This window comes from Denticeps clupeoides, chromosome 8 (genome assembly GCF_900700375.1).
Source record: "Denticeps clupeoides chromosome 8, fDenClu1.1, whole genome shotgun sequence".
NCBI lineage: Eukaryota > Metazoa > Chordata > Actinopteri > Clupeiformes > Denticipitidae > Denticeps > Denticeps clupeoides.
The window spans coordinates 5952424-5969309 of record NC_041714.1 but is presented as its reverse complement, the minus strand read 5'-3'; the positions used below and the strand labels follow the sequence as shown (position 1 = coordinate 5969309).

General features: G+C 42.8%; 2 protein-coding genes across 4 annotated transcripts in view; one reads left to right on the top strand and one right to left on the bottom strand.

The window, feature by feature from the left end:
* Positions 1–8265: 8265 nt before the first annotated feature.
* Positions 8266–16821, top strand: agpat4 (1-acylglycerol-3-phosphate O-acyltransferase 4 (lysophosphatidic acid acyltransferase, delta)). The gene is made up of 9 exons (XM_028988672.1): positions 8266–9747; positions 10699–10912; positions 10993–11162; positions 11257–11418; positions 11718–11871; positions 12144–12246; positions 13046–13121; positions 13387–13585; positions 13877–16821. The coding sequence occupies exons 2-9, from the start codon at positions 10735–10737 to the stop codon at positions 13966–13968; spliced, it is 1134 nt and encodes a 377-aa protein (XP_028844505.1). The 5' UTR covers positions 8266–9747; positions 10699–10734; the 3' UTR covers positions 13969–16821.
* Positions 14156–16886, bottom strand: part of map3k4 (mitogen-activated protein kinase kinase kinase 4) — a 31261-nt gene continuing 28530 nt past the window's right edge. For all 3 annotated transcript variants that reach the window (XM_028988669.1, XM_028988670.1, XM_028988671.1), the window contains 3 exons: positions 16380–16486; positions 15892–16071; positions 14156–15148 (listed from right to left, as the gene is read on the bottom strand). In XM_028988669.1, the coding sequence (XP_028844502.1) occupies positions 15128–15148; positions 15892–16071; positions 16380–16486 (308 nt within the window). In that variant the 3' untranslated portion in view covers positions 14156–15127. The remainder of the gene's footprint in view (positions 15149–15891; positions 16072–16379; positions 16487–16886) is intronic.

The following is a 16886-nucleotide window of genomic DNA, read 5'->3' as shown; positions in this document are numbered from 1 at the left end:
GAAGCAGGCATGGAGGCCGCATGCAAGCGGAAGAGGCTGAAATACTCAGATCTTGCGGAATGCAGGGAAGCAGGATAAAGAACTGAGAGAGTTGGGGGTGGGCGGGCAAGCCTGTGGAAAGTAAACAAAAGACCTGGCAGAGGAGGCAGAGAGGAGTAGTTTCTGGCTGTGGCTGAAGAGTGGGGATGCACGATGGGTCACCACCTAGCTCAAGGACAGGGGGTGCCTGAGAGACCTTAAGGAATGGTGGTACCCGGCTGATGACCCTGCAGCCAGCAAATCCGTATGCAATGGAGGAGGTGCGTCAGCTAGTAATGCCCAAGCAGGGTTCAAGAGAGGTTTATTGTCAGTACAACAGTGTACACAGTATACAGTGTCTTGAAATGCTGTGTCACGCAGACCCCCCCATAGTGCAAAAAAAATTTAAATTATCTGAAGGAGATTATCTGAAGGAGAGGACAGATGACCTAACTGTATTTCTGTATTAAAGATTTCATTTCAGGGCAGATAAAAAAAATCAATAACTTCCATAATATACAACTTTGTCAAATTGGTGTTGGGTTTCTGTTGATTGGGGGGGGTGTAACATTATTTGTAATTGATGAAAACTAATGCAAATGTTGATGGCGGGGAAAGAGTTAATGGGTAAACCAGCAGGTCTGGCCGCTAGGGAGGCGTAGAGGCCGTGGCTTGGAGAGGCCTGGGCTTAACACGTTGCCCCTTCTGCCTGGGAGGGCTGAGGTTAAAGGGGGGGTTAATGAAGGACTGGCTGTTTGAGGGGTGCAGTTCTAGGGTATTGAGGTTAAGGGGGAGGATGCTGACATGTATGAATGCTGTTGGAATGTGCAGTGGTGTAGGGTAATAAGCTCTTTGGGTTTCTGCTCACTGCACCTAGACATGAAGTGCCTGCAGAGCACCAGGACAGGATGTCGCCAAATTGCTTCTTCTCATGTGGCTCAATCAGGATCCATTTGACTTGAAGATAAAAACATGTACTAAAGTTCTAAATATATATAAATATATATATATGTTGTTCTTAACCTGTTCTGGACCATGTCTGAATAAGAATCACATCAGCAAGAGTTTGCAACTGATGCAGATTCTGTTGTTAGATGTCAAAGCAAACACAAGACACATTACACATTCCTGTAAGTTGTGGAGAGAGACGAGCAGGCAGCACAAGCATCAGTAGCCCCGTCTTATACAAACACCAGCCTGAAAGGGGACACTGTTCTCCTCCAGAACGTCCACACTGAAATACTTTACTGCCCTTCTGTTGTTTCTTGTCATGGCTGTAGCTCCAACTCGGGCACCACAGGGGCGTGCTCTCACACTCGCATGCATCAACAACCAGATAAAATCACCACCAAAGGATGCGAACTCATCGTCAATTCTTATCACGTTGCTGTGAGCCTTATATGATCTGATTTCGTCCTTGCCGACCGTTTTCTGGATAATCGATTTCTGCTCCAGTTTGAACCTGATGGCCCTTGACCCCCACTCCATCCAAAACGTTGCTTCAGCCTTCTGATGATCCAAGTCCTCCTGGTACTGACCGTTTTCATTTGACTCCTCTTCAGCCTCTGGCCCCTACGCCCGGACATTGCACTGCGTCCCACTCGAGCTCTCCGTCCACGGCTGCTCACCTCCCGCATTCCAAGCATGTCTCTTCAGCCCCCCAAGTGCTCCCCAGGTTCTGTCATCTTTGTCAGGATCATTGCTTCAGTAGCCATGCATAATGCAACTTTTTTTCATGGGATAACATGGAATTTTAGGTGATGTTATATGTCTGATATAATGCCAGAAATATATCCCTTTCCCGAACTGTTGCACAGCAGCTTTATCTGTTTCAGCACAAAAGTTCCACTGCAGCAATTAGGACAATTCTACTTAAAGACATATATAAAAATTTTAAAATAAAATAAAAAATAAAATACATATTTATGTAAATGTCTGTCTGTCTGCCTGTCTAGGATTAGGTTTTATTTCTTTATTTCTGTCTAGGATGAGGATTTATTTTATCTTTCCATTATTTACATTCACCAAATGTCTTGATCCAAATTTAAATAATGCAGATAAAGTCGCTAAAATAAAGTTGTATAATATGTTTGGGTGTTTGTTGAAATAGCTTTTTGAGAGAATGCACAGAGGTGCTTTACGTCCAACAGTAGTCATGTAAGGTCAAAATTCATATTGTGGCCACGTGTGTGAACTTGCAGGGACCCCATCACAATTTACTATTAATCAGAACAGGCCGGAGTGGTCAGTACCAGAGAATGTAAACCCAGGTTACCAGGGGAACCCCAACAACACTTCACACAAATAAACACGGATAAGGGGCCGATTGTGATTCAAAACACGTAACCACTTCTGAAAACCTTGGACGCTATCAGCGAGGCGCATGAACCCATCCCAAAGACTTCTTATTCCCAGGATCTATCATTATTAGCCTCTATTCTACCCATGTTACTGTTTTACAAATGAAATGATGCTCTCTGCTGCCAATCCTGTGTATTTGGCCACATGTTCCAATCCACATCACAATGGATATCCACGGATATGCAATGCAGCATGGAAAGAACCTCCTAGAAGGTCTTATCCAGTCTCAGCAGGCGTCTGCTGTTACATCCCCACATGCAGCTCCCAGAAAAAAAAACTATAAAATACACTTGACAGCTAATTATATCTTGTTGAACTCTTTGACTGCATTGTCTGGAGTGTAAGACTATGCAAAAGAGGGCAACACAATGCATTTTGATCATCATGACATAATCATGATATAGATGAGAATTGCACATAAGAATCTGCCTGAGTGTACTAAATCAATTGCAAAATGACTAAATCAGTTGCAAAATGAGCGCAACTGACCAAAGGTTGTGGGAATTGAGCAAGCCGTTTTGAGAATTGCAGTTCTGTTGTGAGAAATGAACCCAAGCAACTGAATAAACCTGTAACATCAGATGTGGTGAATAGATGTTGCAGACACTCGCTGGACCAGCATGGCGGACCACCTATGAATGGAAAGCAGCTTCAGGGGGCAGCCTGCAGACAGGAAGAGGCGTAGAGTCGCCGTCTACCCACGCTGTGATGAGGATGGATTGGATCGATGTGGGTTTCCAACTGGTGGCAGGAGAACCTACAGCGCAGTGACACAGAGGCAAGACAGCTTTTCAGTATGATCTAATCTATGACCCCTTTTTCCCTACCTGAGCACTACTTTTTATTACCATAACTGCGCATGAGATCATGAATGCAGACAGTCTGCAAACAAATGGACTTTTTTTCTCAATGAACATCTTAAAATTTATTTCAGACAATTCGTTACAAAACTTTATATAACAATAGCTTTATATAACAATATACTATGCCTGTCTGAATCTTTGATGTCACTTTCATTCATGATTTCATTCATGACAACATTCTGTATAGGTCGGCTGTGTATGATGCAATGATGTGTGTCATATAAAACTGTTGTCACACCTTCATTCTTCACTTCTCATTGCCTAGCATGCATTGGATGGATGAAATCGTTTATTCAGTCCACATTTAGTTTCAGCCTTCTTCGTCCTTTACTAAGAAGCGGCTGTTATTGAGTGCAGCACTTTTGTATATGCTTCTTTTTCCGTGGAACTTCACGTGTGACATATTAATGTCTTCTAGACTGTGTCTGAAAGCCTGTATTAACTTCACTTCACACATAAAGACGAGCCTGATCAGTGTAATCAGACCATTATTTATGGAGGTTCTAATGTCAAACAGTTGTAGCTCACTTGGCCTGTCATAAATTTTATAGGGCAGCAGGACGTCATATCTGCCAAAGCCTGACTGAGAAGACTTTACTAGGAGTTATCTTGCACTGGGCTAGAAAGTAGGTTGATGTCTCCAAACCCCCAACCTCAATGCATCATCCTTTGCATGAAAATGTGCCTGAAACACACAGCCTTGTTGGAAAATATTCACGGTCAAAATATTCAGACTGGAATCAATATTTATCAGGGAAGCTGGAGCTAAGAGGCACTGTGGGTGACCTTTGGAGATGCAGCCTGATATCCAGAAAGGTCCCTTCAGATCTCTGTTAAAAATGGCTACTGGTAGTGAAGGTTCAGGTGTACAGAGGTACATGTGTTACATGTTCTATTCCTTGTTCTTTAGATGGGACTGCAGGGGATGGCAAGGAAGGCACTTTCTCAGCTGAACCGAGAAATACAGCAATTTTTATTTTTATTTTACTTCATTTTAACTAGGTTTACAACATTTCAATGGTTGTAAACAGAATTATAACAGAATTATAACAGAATTTTTTTCTGTACTTCACATAGTGAAGCAGTGGTCGTGGAATCGTAAATTGTCCACCAGTTTTTCTGCAGGTTCTATAAAATGCCCACTGTGGCTGGTAAAGGAATTGGTCGAAATCCCGGAGCTGTTATTCCACTCAGGTCTGTTTCTTGTAATGGGCTCGCTAGCAACAGGCGAAGACCACAAAGAGACACCAGAGGAAAGATTTTCTTGACTAACTGCACACTGCAGCTAATCGACACTGTTAGGTTTCTTCCTTCAGCAGCCGCAGTGGGCTTTTAGTAGACTTTTAAAATAGACGGCCATTAACTTCTGAAAATATTGAGGCTTGGTGGGGATGCCGCATTCGTGGGCCTTTTTGAAATTGCATTTTAAATGGTCATTACTAATAGCTGCACAGATATTAGTTATGTACAGGCTTTCTAAATTACGGCAGTGATCAGTTTCCTAATCCTGCTTTTGACCTCGACCTGCGCCACAATTTTTGGGCAGCCGGGACCGTCAGTACGACTGATCATTTATGGAAAGTAAAAAAATAATTTTTTTTTTGTTTTACCATCAGGTATTCACTGTGGCCTGTCCAAAAACTCAGTAAATGACATATACATTTTTAAATCCACATTTTCATTCAGTCACTTCCACAAATAGTTTGCCAGATGGAGTTCATCTTGACCCAGATATGTCAAATTGGTGCTGCGGTTTAAAAAAAAAATTAAGTTCCAAGGTATTTACCAATGTAGACGGAACCATCATCATGTTTTATTCATTAATCATTTTAACTGAAGGATTGGGGGACGTTTGGAAATTTCTGGGTTTTACAGCATTCTTATTGTCAGCATTTGCATTCGTGTAAACCTGCATTTGCTGTATGTTTGGTATACAGCTCCCTTTTAAAAGCTGTCGTTCATGGCAGCAGGGCATAAGCCTGCGATGAAGAGCTCTTCCTCTTCCTGTCCATCAGCTGCTGGTGACGGGCCCTCCACCACAGCCAGCACAGCAAGACACAGTTCACTTCAGACAAAGTAATAAATCCAGTCCTGCCTCTAGATAGCTGGAGTAGGAGATCAAAAGATGGGTTGGACACAGTTGAGTTTACAAAATGTATTCAGAGTCCAGCTGGCACTGCAAGGTCTCTGCCCCATGTAATAACATTTGAGTGTCTTATTCCATGCAGCAGTCACAGTTAGATGAAACAATATGTACACATAACATGCATAACATGCTGTTTTCGAACCATTATATAGAGTGGTCAAAAGTGGTCAAAGGTTTTGAGAATGACATGAATACTTGTTTTCACAAAGTTTGCTGTTTCCGTTTTTATTCTGACAATTTGCATGTACTCCAGAATGTTATGAAGAGTCATCAGATGAATTGCAAAGTCCCTCTTTGCCATTAAAAATGAACTTAATCCCAAAAAAACATTTCCACTGCACTCCAGCCCTGCATAAAAAAGGACCTGCTGAGATAATTTCTGTGATCCTCTCATTAACACAAGTGAGAGTGTTGACAAGCACAAGGCTGGAGATCATTCAGTCCTGCTGGTTGAGCTAGTACAACAGACTGGACACTTTAAAAGGAGGGTGATGCTTGAAATCATTGTTCTTCCTCTGTTAACCATGCTTACCTGCAAGGAAACACGTCCAGTCACCACTGCGTTGCATAAAAAGTGGCTTCACAGGCAAGGATGTTGCTGCTACTGAGATTGTACCTAAACCATTTATCAGATAATCAAAAAATTCAAGGAGAGAAGTTCAAGTGTTGTGAAGAAGGCTTCGGGTCAACCAAGAAAGTCCAGCAAGAAGCAGGACCTTCTGAAAAATGTGATTGGAGAAGAGAAAGTGAGTGCTACCATCAGTCCTGTCTCGTGCCAACAGTGAAGCATCCTGAGACAATTCATGTATGGGGCTGCTTCTCATCCAAGGTTGTGGGCTCACTCACAATTTTAACTAAGAAGTTACCATGAATAAAGAAAGGTACCAAAACTTCCCCCGACAGCAACTTCTCCCGACCATCCAAGAACAGTTTGGTGAGGAACAACTTCTTTTCCAGCATGATGGAGCTCCGTGCCATAAGGCTAAAGTGAGAACTAAGTGGGTCGGAAAATAAAATATTGAAATTTTGGGTCCATGGCCAGGAAACTTGGTGAACCTTAATCTAATTGAGAACTGGTGGTGAATCCTCAAGAGGACAAACTCCAAGCACTGATTATGAAGGAATGATTATGTTGCCATCAGTCAGGATTTGGACCAGAAGTTGATTGACAGCACGTCAGGGTGAAATGCAGAGCTCTTGATAAAAAAAGGGTCAACGCTGCAAATACTGACTGTCTGCATAAACCTGATGTAATTGTCAATAAAAGCCTTTAAAATTTTTCAAACAGCACAGAAAGAACTGACAAAAAGACCTAAAAACACTGAAGCAGCAAACTCTCAAAACCTTTACACAGACAGTGGAAGCAGAACTCTTCACTCTTGCTGCTGTGGTGCTACTTGGCCTCCGAAGGGTGGTTTGAAGAACGATAAATCTGCATGTCTGTAAATGCTTGTATGCCGTAGTAAATTAGTTCCCATTGACCGCCTCCACAGCCTCTGCTTCTGCTCTGCTCTTCTTCAGATTTATGAAAATCATCAAGGGCGACTGAGGAAACAAATGCAACTAGTTTTATGTGATTTATTAACTTTTAATGCCTTGAATGTATAACTTTTAATGAGCAGATAAAGGTGTCCTCTAAAGGTAATTACATCATCATCTTTGATTGATAGTAGGGGTGCTAGTAGCCTAGTGGGTAACAAACTCGCCTATGAACCAGAAGACCCAGGTTCAAATCGCCACTTAATACCACTGTGTTCCTGAGCAAGAAACTTAACCCTGACTGTCCCTGTCACTACAGATTAATTGAGTGCTGCCATGGCAACATGTGAACTCCAGCATCATCCACCTTCCTGAGACGAGGGACTATTTTCTGCTCTTGTTGAGGACAAGAAGTGGCCTCTTCATTTGTTAAAAGGAACCTGTTTTGTTTTATGTCATTGTTCTGTGTAAGCTTCTTTTAAAAGAGGATGTCCAGACCAAACACACGCACACATAAAAAGAAGATCATTAAATGTGCTCTCCATTTTTGGAGAACACTTCAACCTCAAAAGATCTTATTGGGTTCACAATCAGTGCAGCCTACTTGAGTATAAATAGAAAGATGATTCAGTGTGTTTGCAATTCAGTCAGCAAAGAAAAATTATAGACTGACATGAACATCCATAAATTAATCTGGTTTTAACTCAAATCTCCATTACAGTTTTTCCAGCCAGCGTTGCCAGGTTCGGCGTGGTGGGCCAAACCGGCTCGCTGTGTTTTAATGGGAGATCTCAACCTCCCATGAAGATTTTTGCCAGCAAGCTTTTAATGAACTGTAGGTAGCCAGAAACACTCTGTAGGCAAATATGAGTCTGTTTTCAGCATTAAAACAAAAAAATCTGAGTAAAAAAGAGGACACAGCTGAGTAAAACATACAGTTCTGAACGGGACAAGTTAATTCAGAATTATAGTTGAGGACAAGGATGTTGACAAAACTGATGAAAGGGGTCATGGCGCAGGATTTGGAGGCAAGTCACAATGCTTTAGCGAAGATTTTGGTCCGACATATTTTTTTACTTGACTTTTTGACCATAAAACGCAATTTTGATGGTGCTGCTAGTTTTAATTGTCACATGTAATTGTCATAATTAAAACCAAGACCATTTATACTGAGACACAACATAGAACAGATTTTTTTCAGAATAATATTTTGACTGCTAAATTATCATGTGGCTGAACTAATGCTAAAAGAATGTTGATGATGGCATCATATTGCATTGAATTCCATTTCAGCACAGAGTCTCCCCTTGCTTGATACTGTGTGCTGGAATAAATTCCCAGTCTTCATAGCTGTCCGTTCTGTCTGCGAGCGTGTGTGCTTTTCATTCTTTCCTATACTCCTCCACATACCTGAGGGAAGAAGCATATAACAGAAGGACAAAACAGAGTAGAATATCCACATTTTAGGAGAAGGCAGAGGAATATTTTGATTGCTGATGATCTGACCGCTCGCTTCTAATTTCATTAAAGACGGTTCATTTCCACTGGATAACTGGTGCCCTCTGCTGCTCATCTGTGAAGTCTTTCGAATCTTAGTACAAAGATCTTCTTTCATAAATGACCAGCAAGAGACAGGGGTGTGGCACAAAACACTAACAGCCTCGGCAGGCCCCATCCCTTTCAGGCTTTTATTTCAGGCTTCAAGGCCCCAAACCCCTCATTCCTCTTTGTCCCCCTACTACTGCACCCATGGTAAGTAACTTCATTTAAAAAAGCATATTAAAGCTAATCTATTCTTCAATTTACTTTTTATATGTACATATTGGAGATGATTTCTGAAGATACATCACATGCTACCACTACATAATTTTAAAAAGTACAATGTATTAACTTCTTCGGATTCTGTATGTATTAACTTCTATTTGACCTGATCCCATCAAATATCCCAAAATAAAAAAAGTAATAATGTATAATTATATGTAATAACATATTGTTAAAAATAAGATGATGTCCTGTAAAATGATACAGTTGATGTCAAAGTGCTTGAGTCGCACGTTTCCTCATTTTTCACTGCCACATAAATCTGTTGAACGGTACAGTGCCAGAATAAGCATTTAGGTAGGAAATGTGACACGCCCAAGGTCACTTGTTATCTACTCCTGACAATCTTTGTCACCCTGTACCTTCCGCATGAAACGTTGTCATAGCTGTCTGTATATGTGTCTGGACAGATAACGATTTGTTTCCTCGTATTTTTGGGCCCAGCGCCTGACCTTTGGAAGCCATTATAACTGCAAGTGTACAGGAAGGGATTTTGCACACATTCTCATAATAGGGGGGGGGGTTATATCGTGGCATTTTATATCATGGCATAATTTTTTTTTTTTTATCTATAAATTACAAGTGATTGTCGTGTTTTGCTAAGGTATCTCTCAACCCATTTCCAGTATCCAGCAGCTGAAATTGAAATATTCAGTATAATCAGGAGCATGCGTGGGTTGGGTCTTCCTGAATGAGACGATGTGAAGACGGAAGCCGGACTTTTCACGTGTTGCGGCGGGGCCGCCAGGGGGCGCCGTTGTCTTTCTCACTGTTGTTCATTGTTGAAAAAGTCCGGTCCGCGGGTTTTTTTTTAAGAAAAAGAAAAGTTATAGTTGGAAAAAGTTTGCGGCGGTTCTCCTCACGACGACAATCCGAAGGAAGGAAGCGAGCCGCGGGGAGGCGCGGCACGGCGCGGCGCGGAGCGGAGCCGGACGGGGAAGCGCGGCGGCCGGCTGGGTGTGGCTTGGAACGCCAGGCGCCGCGATGTGGAGGTGAAACCGCCGCCTTCTGTGGACCATCTCCGGCTCTCCTGCCTCCGGACCTGTCGCTTCTGTCACAGTGAGTCCCTGGTGGCCTTAAACATGTCTTCATATATATATATATTTAAAAAACACACGCTCAGTTTGTCCAGCTATTCCTCCGAATGAACGTGAATGATTGTGTATGATTGTAAGTGTAATAGGCTGTAGTTTTAGAGTCGCACACGATTCTTACACTCCCACGTGACGACAGCAACAAAGGCGGCGACACTGGTGACAGCGCGCATGGTGACGCTCGATGTGACGGTTCCAGCCGAACGTCGATTTATTCTAGTTTTCTGCGAGGAGCCTCGTGGTGCTTCTCTTGTTTTCCTTCTATTGAAGTGTGTGTGTGTGTGTGTGTAAGAGAGTGTGTGTGTGTGTGTGTGTGCGCGCGCGCGCCCACACGTGTTGCACGACATACCTTCACGTCTTTTGTCTGTTTTCCCCCCTTTTATCGTGATTAATGGTTTCCCGTCGCGATTTAATGGCCTCTAAACACCGGCGCTGTTCCACTGTGTCCAGTCCACGTGGGAAATACGCACATTTCTACAATATTACCATCATCGCGCTGGTTTAAGTGCAGTGTGGTTAAACACTGGTTATACTGTCGTATTTGCTGTGGATTCAGGTATGAAACGAATAAGATGTTGTCATAAATACTCTTATTACTAGTATCAGTATCATCTTTTTTTTGCATTAAATGGTATTTTAAAAGCCTGATTGGCTTATTCTCTTCACGGCAACTTGCCTGTTTTAATATAAAAAAAAAAGTTTTTAATAATGCAGATCTAAAGTTCATCCACGCATTACTCTCCTTTATTATTATCTGTACATTATTCGCCTTTTTTCTACAGGTTTGAGGGGGAAGAAATGACAATGGAATCATTGTTGCACATACCAAGATTTATTTAGGTCAAAGGTCACAGTGTGCGGGTGTGAGCTGCGCATGTCATGCTGCAATTGATGGGTTGTCGCTTCCCTCTCGCAGGACGCCGTGCGGTTCGGAGAGCTGTGAACGGCGACGATGGGGCTGCTGCGGTGGATCAAGTCCCAGTTCATCTGTCACCTCCTCATCTGCTACGTGTTCCTGGTCAGCGGCCTCGTCGTCAACCTGCTGCAGATCTGCACGCTGCCGCTCTGGCCCGTCCACAAGCAGCTGGCCCGCAAGATCAACTGTCGGCTGGGCTACTGCATTTCCAGCCGTGAGTAATACCGCGCCTTCACCTCGCCGCTCACAGCCGGTGGCGCGACAGTGAGACGCTTTCTCTCGGCTTGTGTGCAGAGATGGTGGCGCTGCTGGAGTGGTGGTCCGGGACGGAGTGCACGCTGTACACGGATCCCGAGAGCTACCGCTTGTACGGCAAGGAGAACGCCATCGTCATCCTCAACCACAACTTTGAGATTGACTTCTTATGTGGCTGGACCTTCTGTGACAGATTTGGTGTCCTTGGGGTAATTTGAGTCTTTTCTCTTTACTCGGTGTTATTTATTATTAAGCATATGAATTATCGGTCTTTTTTTTTTTTCAATGATATTGTTCCTGCAGACCTCCAAAGTAATGGCCAAAAAGGAGCTGGCCTTTGTCCCTCTCATTGGCTGGATGTGGTACTTCCAGGAGATAGTTTTCTGTAAGAGGAAGTGGGAGGAGGATCGCAGGACGGTTGCTCGGAGCCTGCAGAACCTGCAGGATTATCCAGAGGACTTCTGGGTAAATCAGAGCATGTGCATTTATACTGCAAGCCTTCCTGTCTTCTATTAATAGTTGTAAAAGGTCAACAATTGTGCCCTTGATAGGATTGAAATGAGTGGAATTTTTCGTATTGCTTCTGCAGTGTACAATTTCGAAACAGAGATGATATCTGAACAGAAAGTGCTGACAGATGAAAACTTGCAAATTATTGCACTGTGTTGTATATTGAAAGAACTGGAATGTCATTATAATGTAATTATTATCCAGCCATCGTCATGTTCAGTAGTGCTGGTCTTTTTTGATCCCTGACTGCACAGTTCCTGCTGTTCTGCGAAGGCACGCGCTTCACTGAGAAGAAGCACCAGATAAGCATGCAGGTGGCGGAGACCAAGGGCCTTCCCAAACTCCGACACCACCTCCTGCCGCGCACCAAGGGCTTCTGCGTCACGGTGCAGAACCTCAGAGGAAAAGGTGAGCGCCCAGCGCTCGATTATTGTCGTGGCTGTTCGTCTGTAGTATTACACCAGGACTTCGGTTCAGAACACAAGCAAACAGCAGAGTTCAAATGCTCCAATTAACATTAAACTAGAATGTAAAAAAATGGTCATGTAACAGGAACTGCAAAGTCCAGTAAGGCCAGAATTTTTTTGGGGTTAAACTTTTTTAACGTGGGTTGGCGTCAGCGGTCGTCTTGTATGCCATACATTGCAACCCTTTCTGATGCTGTTTGTGTCTCTCTTTAGTTACTGCTGTGTACGATTCTACACTTAATTTCAGAAACAACGAGACACCAACTTTACGTGGTGTACTCAATGGGAAGAAGTACCATGCTGATTTGTATGTGAGGTAAGAATGTCGGAATCAGAAAGTCATGCTGCAGGCTCATTTGCGCTCCCTTTACATACTAAAGTAAGGACGTCCGTTTCAAACGTTTCAACCACCACAGTCCACTTAGTGGCTTTTATGATGGTGTCGGTGTTGAGCAATACATCCAAAGACCAAAGTATCTGACCTTCTGGCAACAATGTGGACGAAGTTAATATCTGTGTATTAAAGTGGAGGCAGCAGTGGGGGTCTGTGTGACCACAAACGTTTTGAAAGATCTTGCTGCTAAGATTGTACCTCAACCAACCATTTATCAGGTCATCAAAAACTTCAAGGAGAGAAGTTCAAGTGTGAACTTAAAACGTGTGGCCACGACTGTCGATGTTCATGACCTCACTTTGTAAAGTTCCCCCGTGTCTCCTTCACGAGTCCACAAAGCTATTGCCTGTACTGCCCAACACAATTTCCAGTGGTACTTCTCCGTCCTGTCCTCGTCCGCAAGCTGGGTGGAAACCTACTCTCTCCGCACCCATCTTCAGTGTTGAGCACACATGAGAGCGAACACTGCTGTGAAGGCTCAGAGATGTGTAGACCCTCTTTCACAACAAGAAGGCCACACCTTCAGTAGAACAAACATCCAGCGTACACTCTGCGCCACTTCTGCTTTTTCGCGTGGCATCTTTGGGACGTTGAATGAAAGCTCCTTCCCCGATCACTGAATCCGCAGATTTCTGCCGCCTTCCATTTAATCGCGTTTGTAGAAATCATCAGAATGCCTTTATGCTTTTAATGCTCTTTCTTCTCTCGCTTTCTGCTGTAGGAGAATTCCTCTGGACTCTATCCCTGAGGACGAGGCAGAATGTGCTGCCTGGCTGCACAGACTTTATCAGGAGAAGGTAAATGGTCCCAGAACGAGTTAGTCCATTGCTTATCTGTTGGACCGCATCCAGGTCCCATTCATGCATGTGTCTGGGAGAGTAAAACACTAATCGCCCTTAAATAAGCATACATATCTGATAGCAAGGCAGGGGGTTATCATTCACAACCGTGGCTTGTGTGCCTTAGTCACACAAGGATTTCTGACAGTCGAGCGTGTCACTGTGCCCTTTCTGATTCAGGTGTGTGTGTGTGTGTGTGTGTGTGTGTGTGTGTGTACCTCAGGATAAGTTTCAGGAGCAGTATATGCAGACTGGCCACTTCCCAGGACCAGTAAAATCCCCGCCCTGCCGGCCGTGGGCCCTGATCAACTGGTTATTCTGGGCCAGCCTCCTGCTCTACCCTTTCTTCATTCTGGCTGTCCAGCTATTCTACGCCGGCTCCACCCCAACCATTGTGGCCACCATAGCAGTTTGCATTGGAGGTATTTTCCACATTTCCAATTTGTGGGCGATAATATGAAACTTGCCAAAAGCTAAAGTAATAAATTTTTTACATAATTTGCAATACACACATTTAGCAAAATCACATAGGAATGTTAAAGTATGGACGGACAAGAGGAGCACAGTGGTTTAAAAAAAAAAAAAAAAAAAAGTCATGGCATATCTACTTCTGTGGGGTTTTTGGCAAGCCTACACACTGTAACTCCTGAAGCTTTTAAACAGTGCATTATCAACAAGAGTGAAAGCATAAAAATCTTGATTCTTTTTTCCAGCATCAGTGGCTGTACGCTGGATGATCGGACAAACAGAAATAGATAGAGGCTCCAGCTACGGAAACAGGAAATCGCCACTGAACAACAATTAATGTGCGCTTCAGCTCCTGAGCATTTGAGTGTAAAGTGGCGTGGACGACGCCCTCCACGCGCTGCTGTGGATTTGCTAGGAGGATACAGAACCCGCAAAAAAACGGACTAAACAATCATGCACCCAGAGGATACGAACACATGGATAAATATACATATAATTAACAAAGAAGTCACATACATATATTTAAAAAAAAAAAAAAAAAATTTATTAATGTTTTTTTTACATTGCAAACACTGTAAGAGCAGCAGAGGACCAGAAATGTTGATGCTTGTCTGCGCGGGTGTGTGTGTGTGTGTGTGTGTGTGTGTGTGTGTGTGTGTGTGTATATATATACGGTTCAGCAGCAGGAAGTGAGAGATACACCTCTCTCATATTCCTCTATTGGGTTGGGGATAATCCAGACACTCCGCTCTCCGACGCCCTCCCCCCACTGGCCAACCGGATGCATGTCACAACGCAGCACTTCGTTTTTACAGGCTTAAAGTACAAACTGTTAACAATGGGCTCCGTGGCAAGGCAAAAAACAAAAAAGAAGAAAAAAAAAAAAAGAATAAAACCAGTTTCACTTCCATAACGTCCGGTGCTCTTTGCTCTGGGTGTGAGTTTATTGGTTGTTGAACATTGTATTACTAGTTCCTGTCCACAAAAGACACTTGGCCCATATGAGCATCAGCCACCAAGCCCACCCCACTTCAACCGATCCGGCTCCCTTGCCAAAGAAGGGACACAGCTTAAAAAAAAAAGAAAAAAGTGCCTTCAATTATTTATTTTTTTTGTTCCATTACCCACTATCCTCCCATCCCCCCTTTAAAATATACTCAATGTTACTCTTTAGTCCAGAGTCCACCAGTGAGAGATGTGGCTATAATTAATTTACAATATTCTTTATACAAGGATCAGACCCAGTCCAATTGTTACAGTATGTACAAAGCCCCTCCCTTCTTCCCTTAAAACTCCACCCACACCTTTACACATAAGACTCGCCCAACTTGCTTGGAAGGACTGTTGCTTGAACAGTGTGCCAGAGGCTTAAAATAATAATAACATAATAATATTAATGATAACCCTCCAGTCTTTTAGGACCACAAGTCATTGCAGATTCCATACACAGTAGTGCTATAGTTTGTAAACGTGAGAAAAGCTGGGCCATGTCCCCTTCATTCTTCATCTGTGCAAACCTGTAATGGAGATGAGAAACGGTTGAAATTAATGGGTGTGATGCACGCTGCAAGTCTAACTAACCGGTTACACTCACGCCGATGGATCAAAATTGGCCGACAGGCTGCATTATATACCAATCAGATGACAATGGCTAGTATAAAACAATGGGTGGTTTACTAAGCAACAGTAAATAGTTGCTAATTAAGAAGTTAACAATAGGCAGAACAATTCTCTTGAGAATGATTGTTAAGTGTTTTCTGTACATATTTGGGATTATTTTACACCCATTATATTTCATTTGGCTATGGAGCCAGTAATAAACCACAACTTATAACAATTGTCATTTTGACACCTTAGAAGACAAATGAGGTAACAGTAGTTCAGTACTTCAACCTTCTATCTGTTTTTGCTCAATTAACCCCTTGGCACTGACAATCTTGTTATTCCTGTTTTGTTTAACGATGGAAGCTTTCATTACTTTCTGGTGGGAAAGTTATATTTCATGCAAGGTATTCCATTTACCAGCTGTAACCAACAAAATGAGAAATAGTAGCGCAAGTTGTTTTAATCTTTTTTTTTTATTTTTTATTATTAATTAATGGTGGTGAAAAGTTGGCATTCATGCTCATAATGAGTGAATGTATTTATGGGCTTTCAATTATGATTTTGTAAAGCTGGGGTGGAATGACTGTATGACATACAATGTTAATCTTGTTTCAAGCACTAGGCTCACACACAAATACACACACTGAACTTTCACCTTGACAAAGGGGTGGTCCAGCAGGGCACTGGCGGTCCAGCGGCGTTTGGGTTCACTCTCCAGACAGTGCATCAAAAAGTCCTTCCCCTCTGTACTCAGCTTCTCTGGGATGGGAGGCTTGTGTCCCATACCCACCTTGTACATAATCTGGAAGTTGTGCTCATACTCATGCCACGGTCTCTGCAAAAACAATGAAAACATGCTTAATTTAATACAAATAAATAAATCCATGTCCAGGAGAGCAAATATGACCAATAATGTCTTTTAGAGTTGCCTCATATTTGTCCTCACAGAGCAGTGTTGATAAAAAAGCCCAATTGTGTAAACAAGAGCCACAGGTCCAGACAGGTTTAACTCTTAACACTTTTCACGTCATACCCTGATGAATTGTGTGCAAAGCAAAACGCAAGTCAATAGGAAGCCTATTGCTCAGCCATAAAGTGAACAGAAGAGTAGAAAAAGAGCGCTGGCTGTGAAAACATGCCTACCTTTCCTGTAACCATTTCAATGAGAACGCAGCCCAGGCTCCAGATGTCTGCAGCTCGCCCGTGACCTTCACCCTTCGCCCGAGTTATGACCTCTGGTGCCATGTATGCTAGAACAAAGGGACAGACAAACTCAGCTTCTGCAAAGGTGTTAGGTGAACAAAATGCTAAAACAACCAGTTAATAATCAAAATAACAGCAACAGAGCCATCATGCTCTGCTGAAATTTTATTCAAATAAGTGGAGGTCAGTGCAGGACAACTTTGCAAGAGTTACCACTATAAGCAAAACGATGGTGAACGGTGCATCTGTGGCTTTTTAACATTTTGTACATGATATCTGGTGCTGTTTTGTTACATTGTAAGCTACATAATCCATAATGGTATAGGAATGAGTAACAGGTAAACTTTTTAATAAACAGTATTGCCATCGGCAGTGCCAATCATGTTGCTTGCCCGTGTGTGTGTGTGTGTGTGTGTGTGTGTGGGAAATAAAGAAATAAAGTGCTAG

Excerpts from the sequence above, each read along its gene's own strand:
- agpat4 (XM_028988672.1), top strand. The coding sequence starts at position 10,735 with ATGGGGCTGCTGCGGTGGATCAAGTCCCAGTTCATCTGTCACCTCCTC. Across the intron at positions 11,163-11,256 it reads ACAGATTTGGTGTCCTTGGG|ACCTCCAAAGTAATGGCCAA; the intron begins GTAATTTGAGTC and ends TTGTTCCTGCAG. Across the intron at positions 12,247-13,045 it reads CATGCTGATTTGTATGTGAG|GAGAATTCCTCTGGACTCTA; the intron begins GTAAGAATGTCG and ends TTTCTGCTGTAG.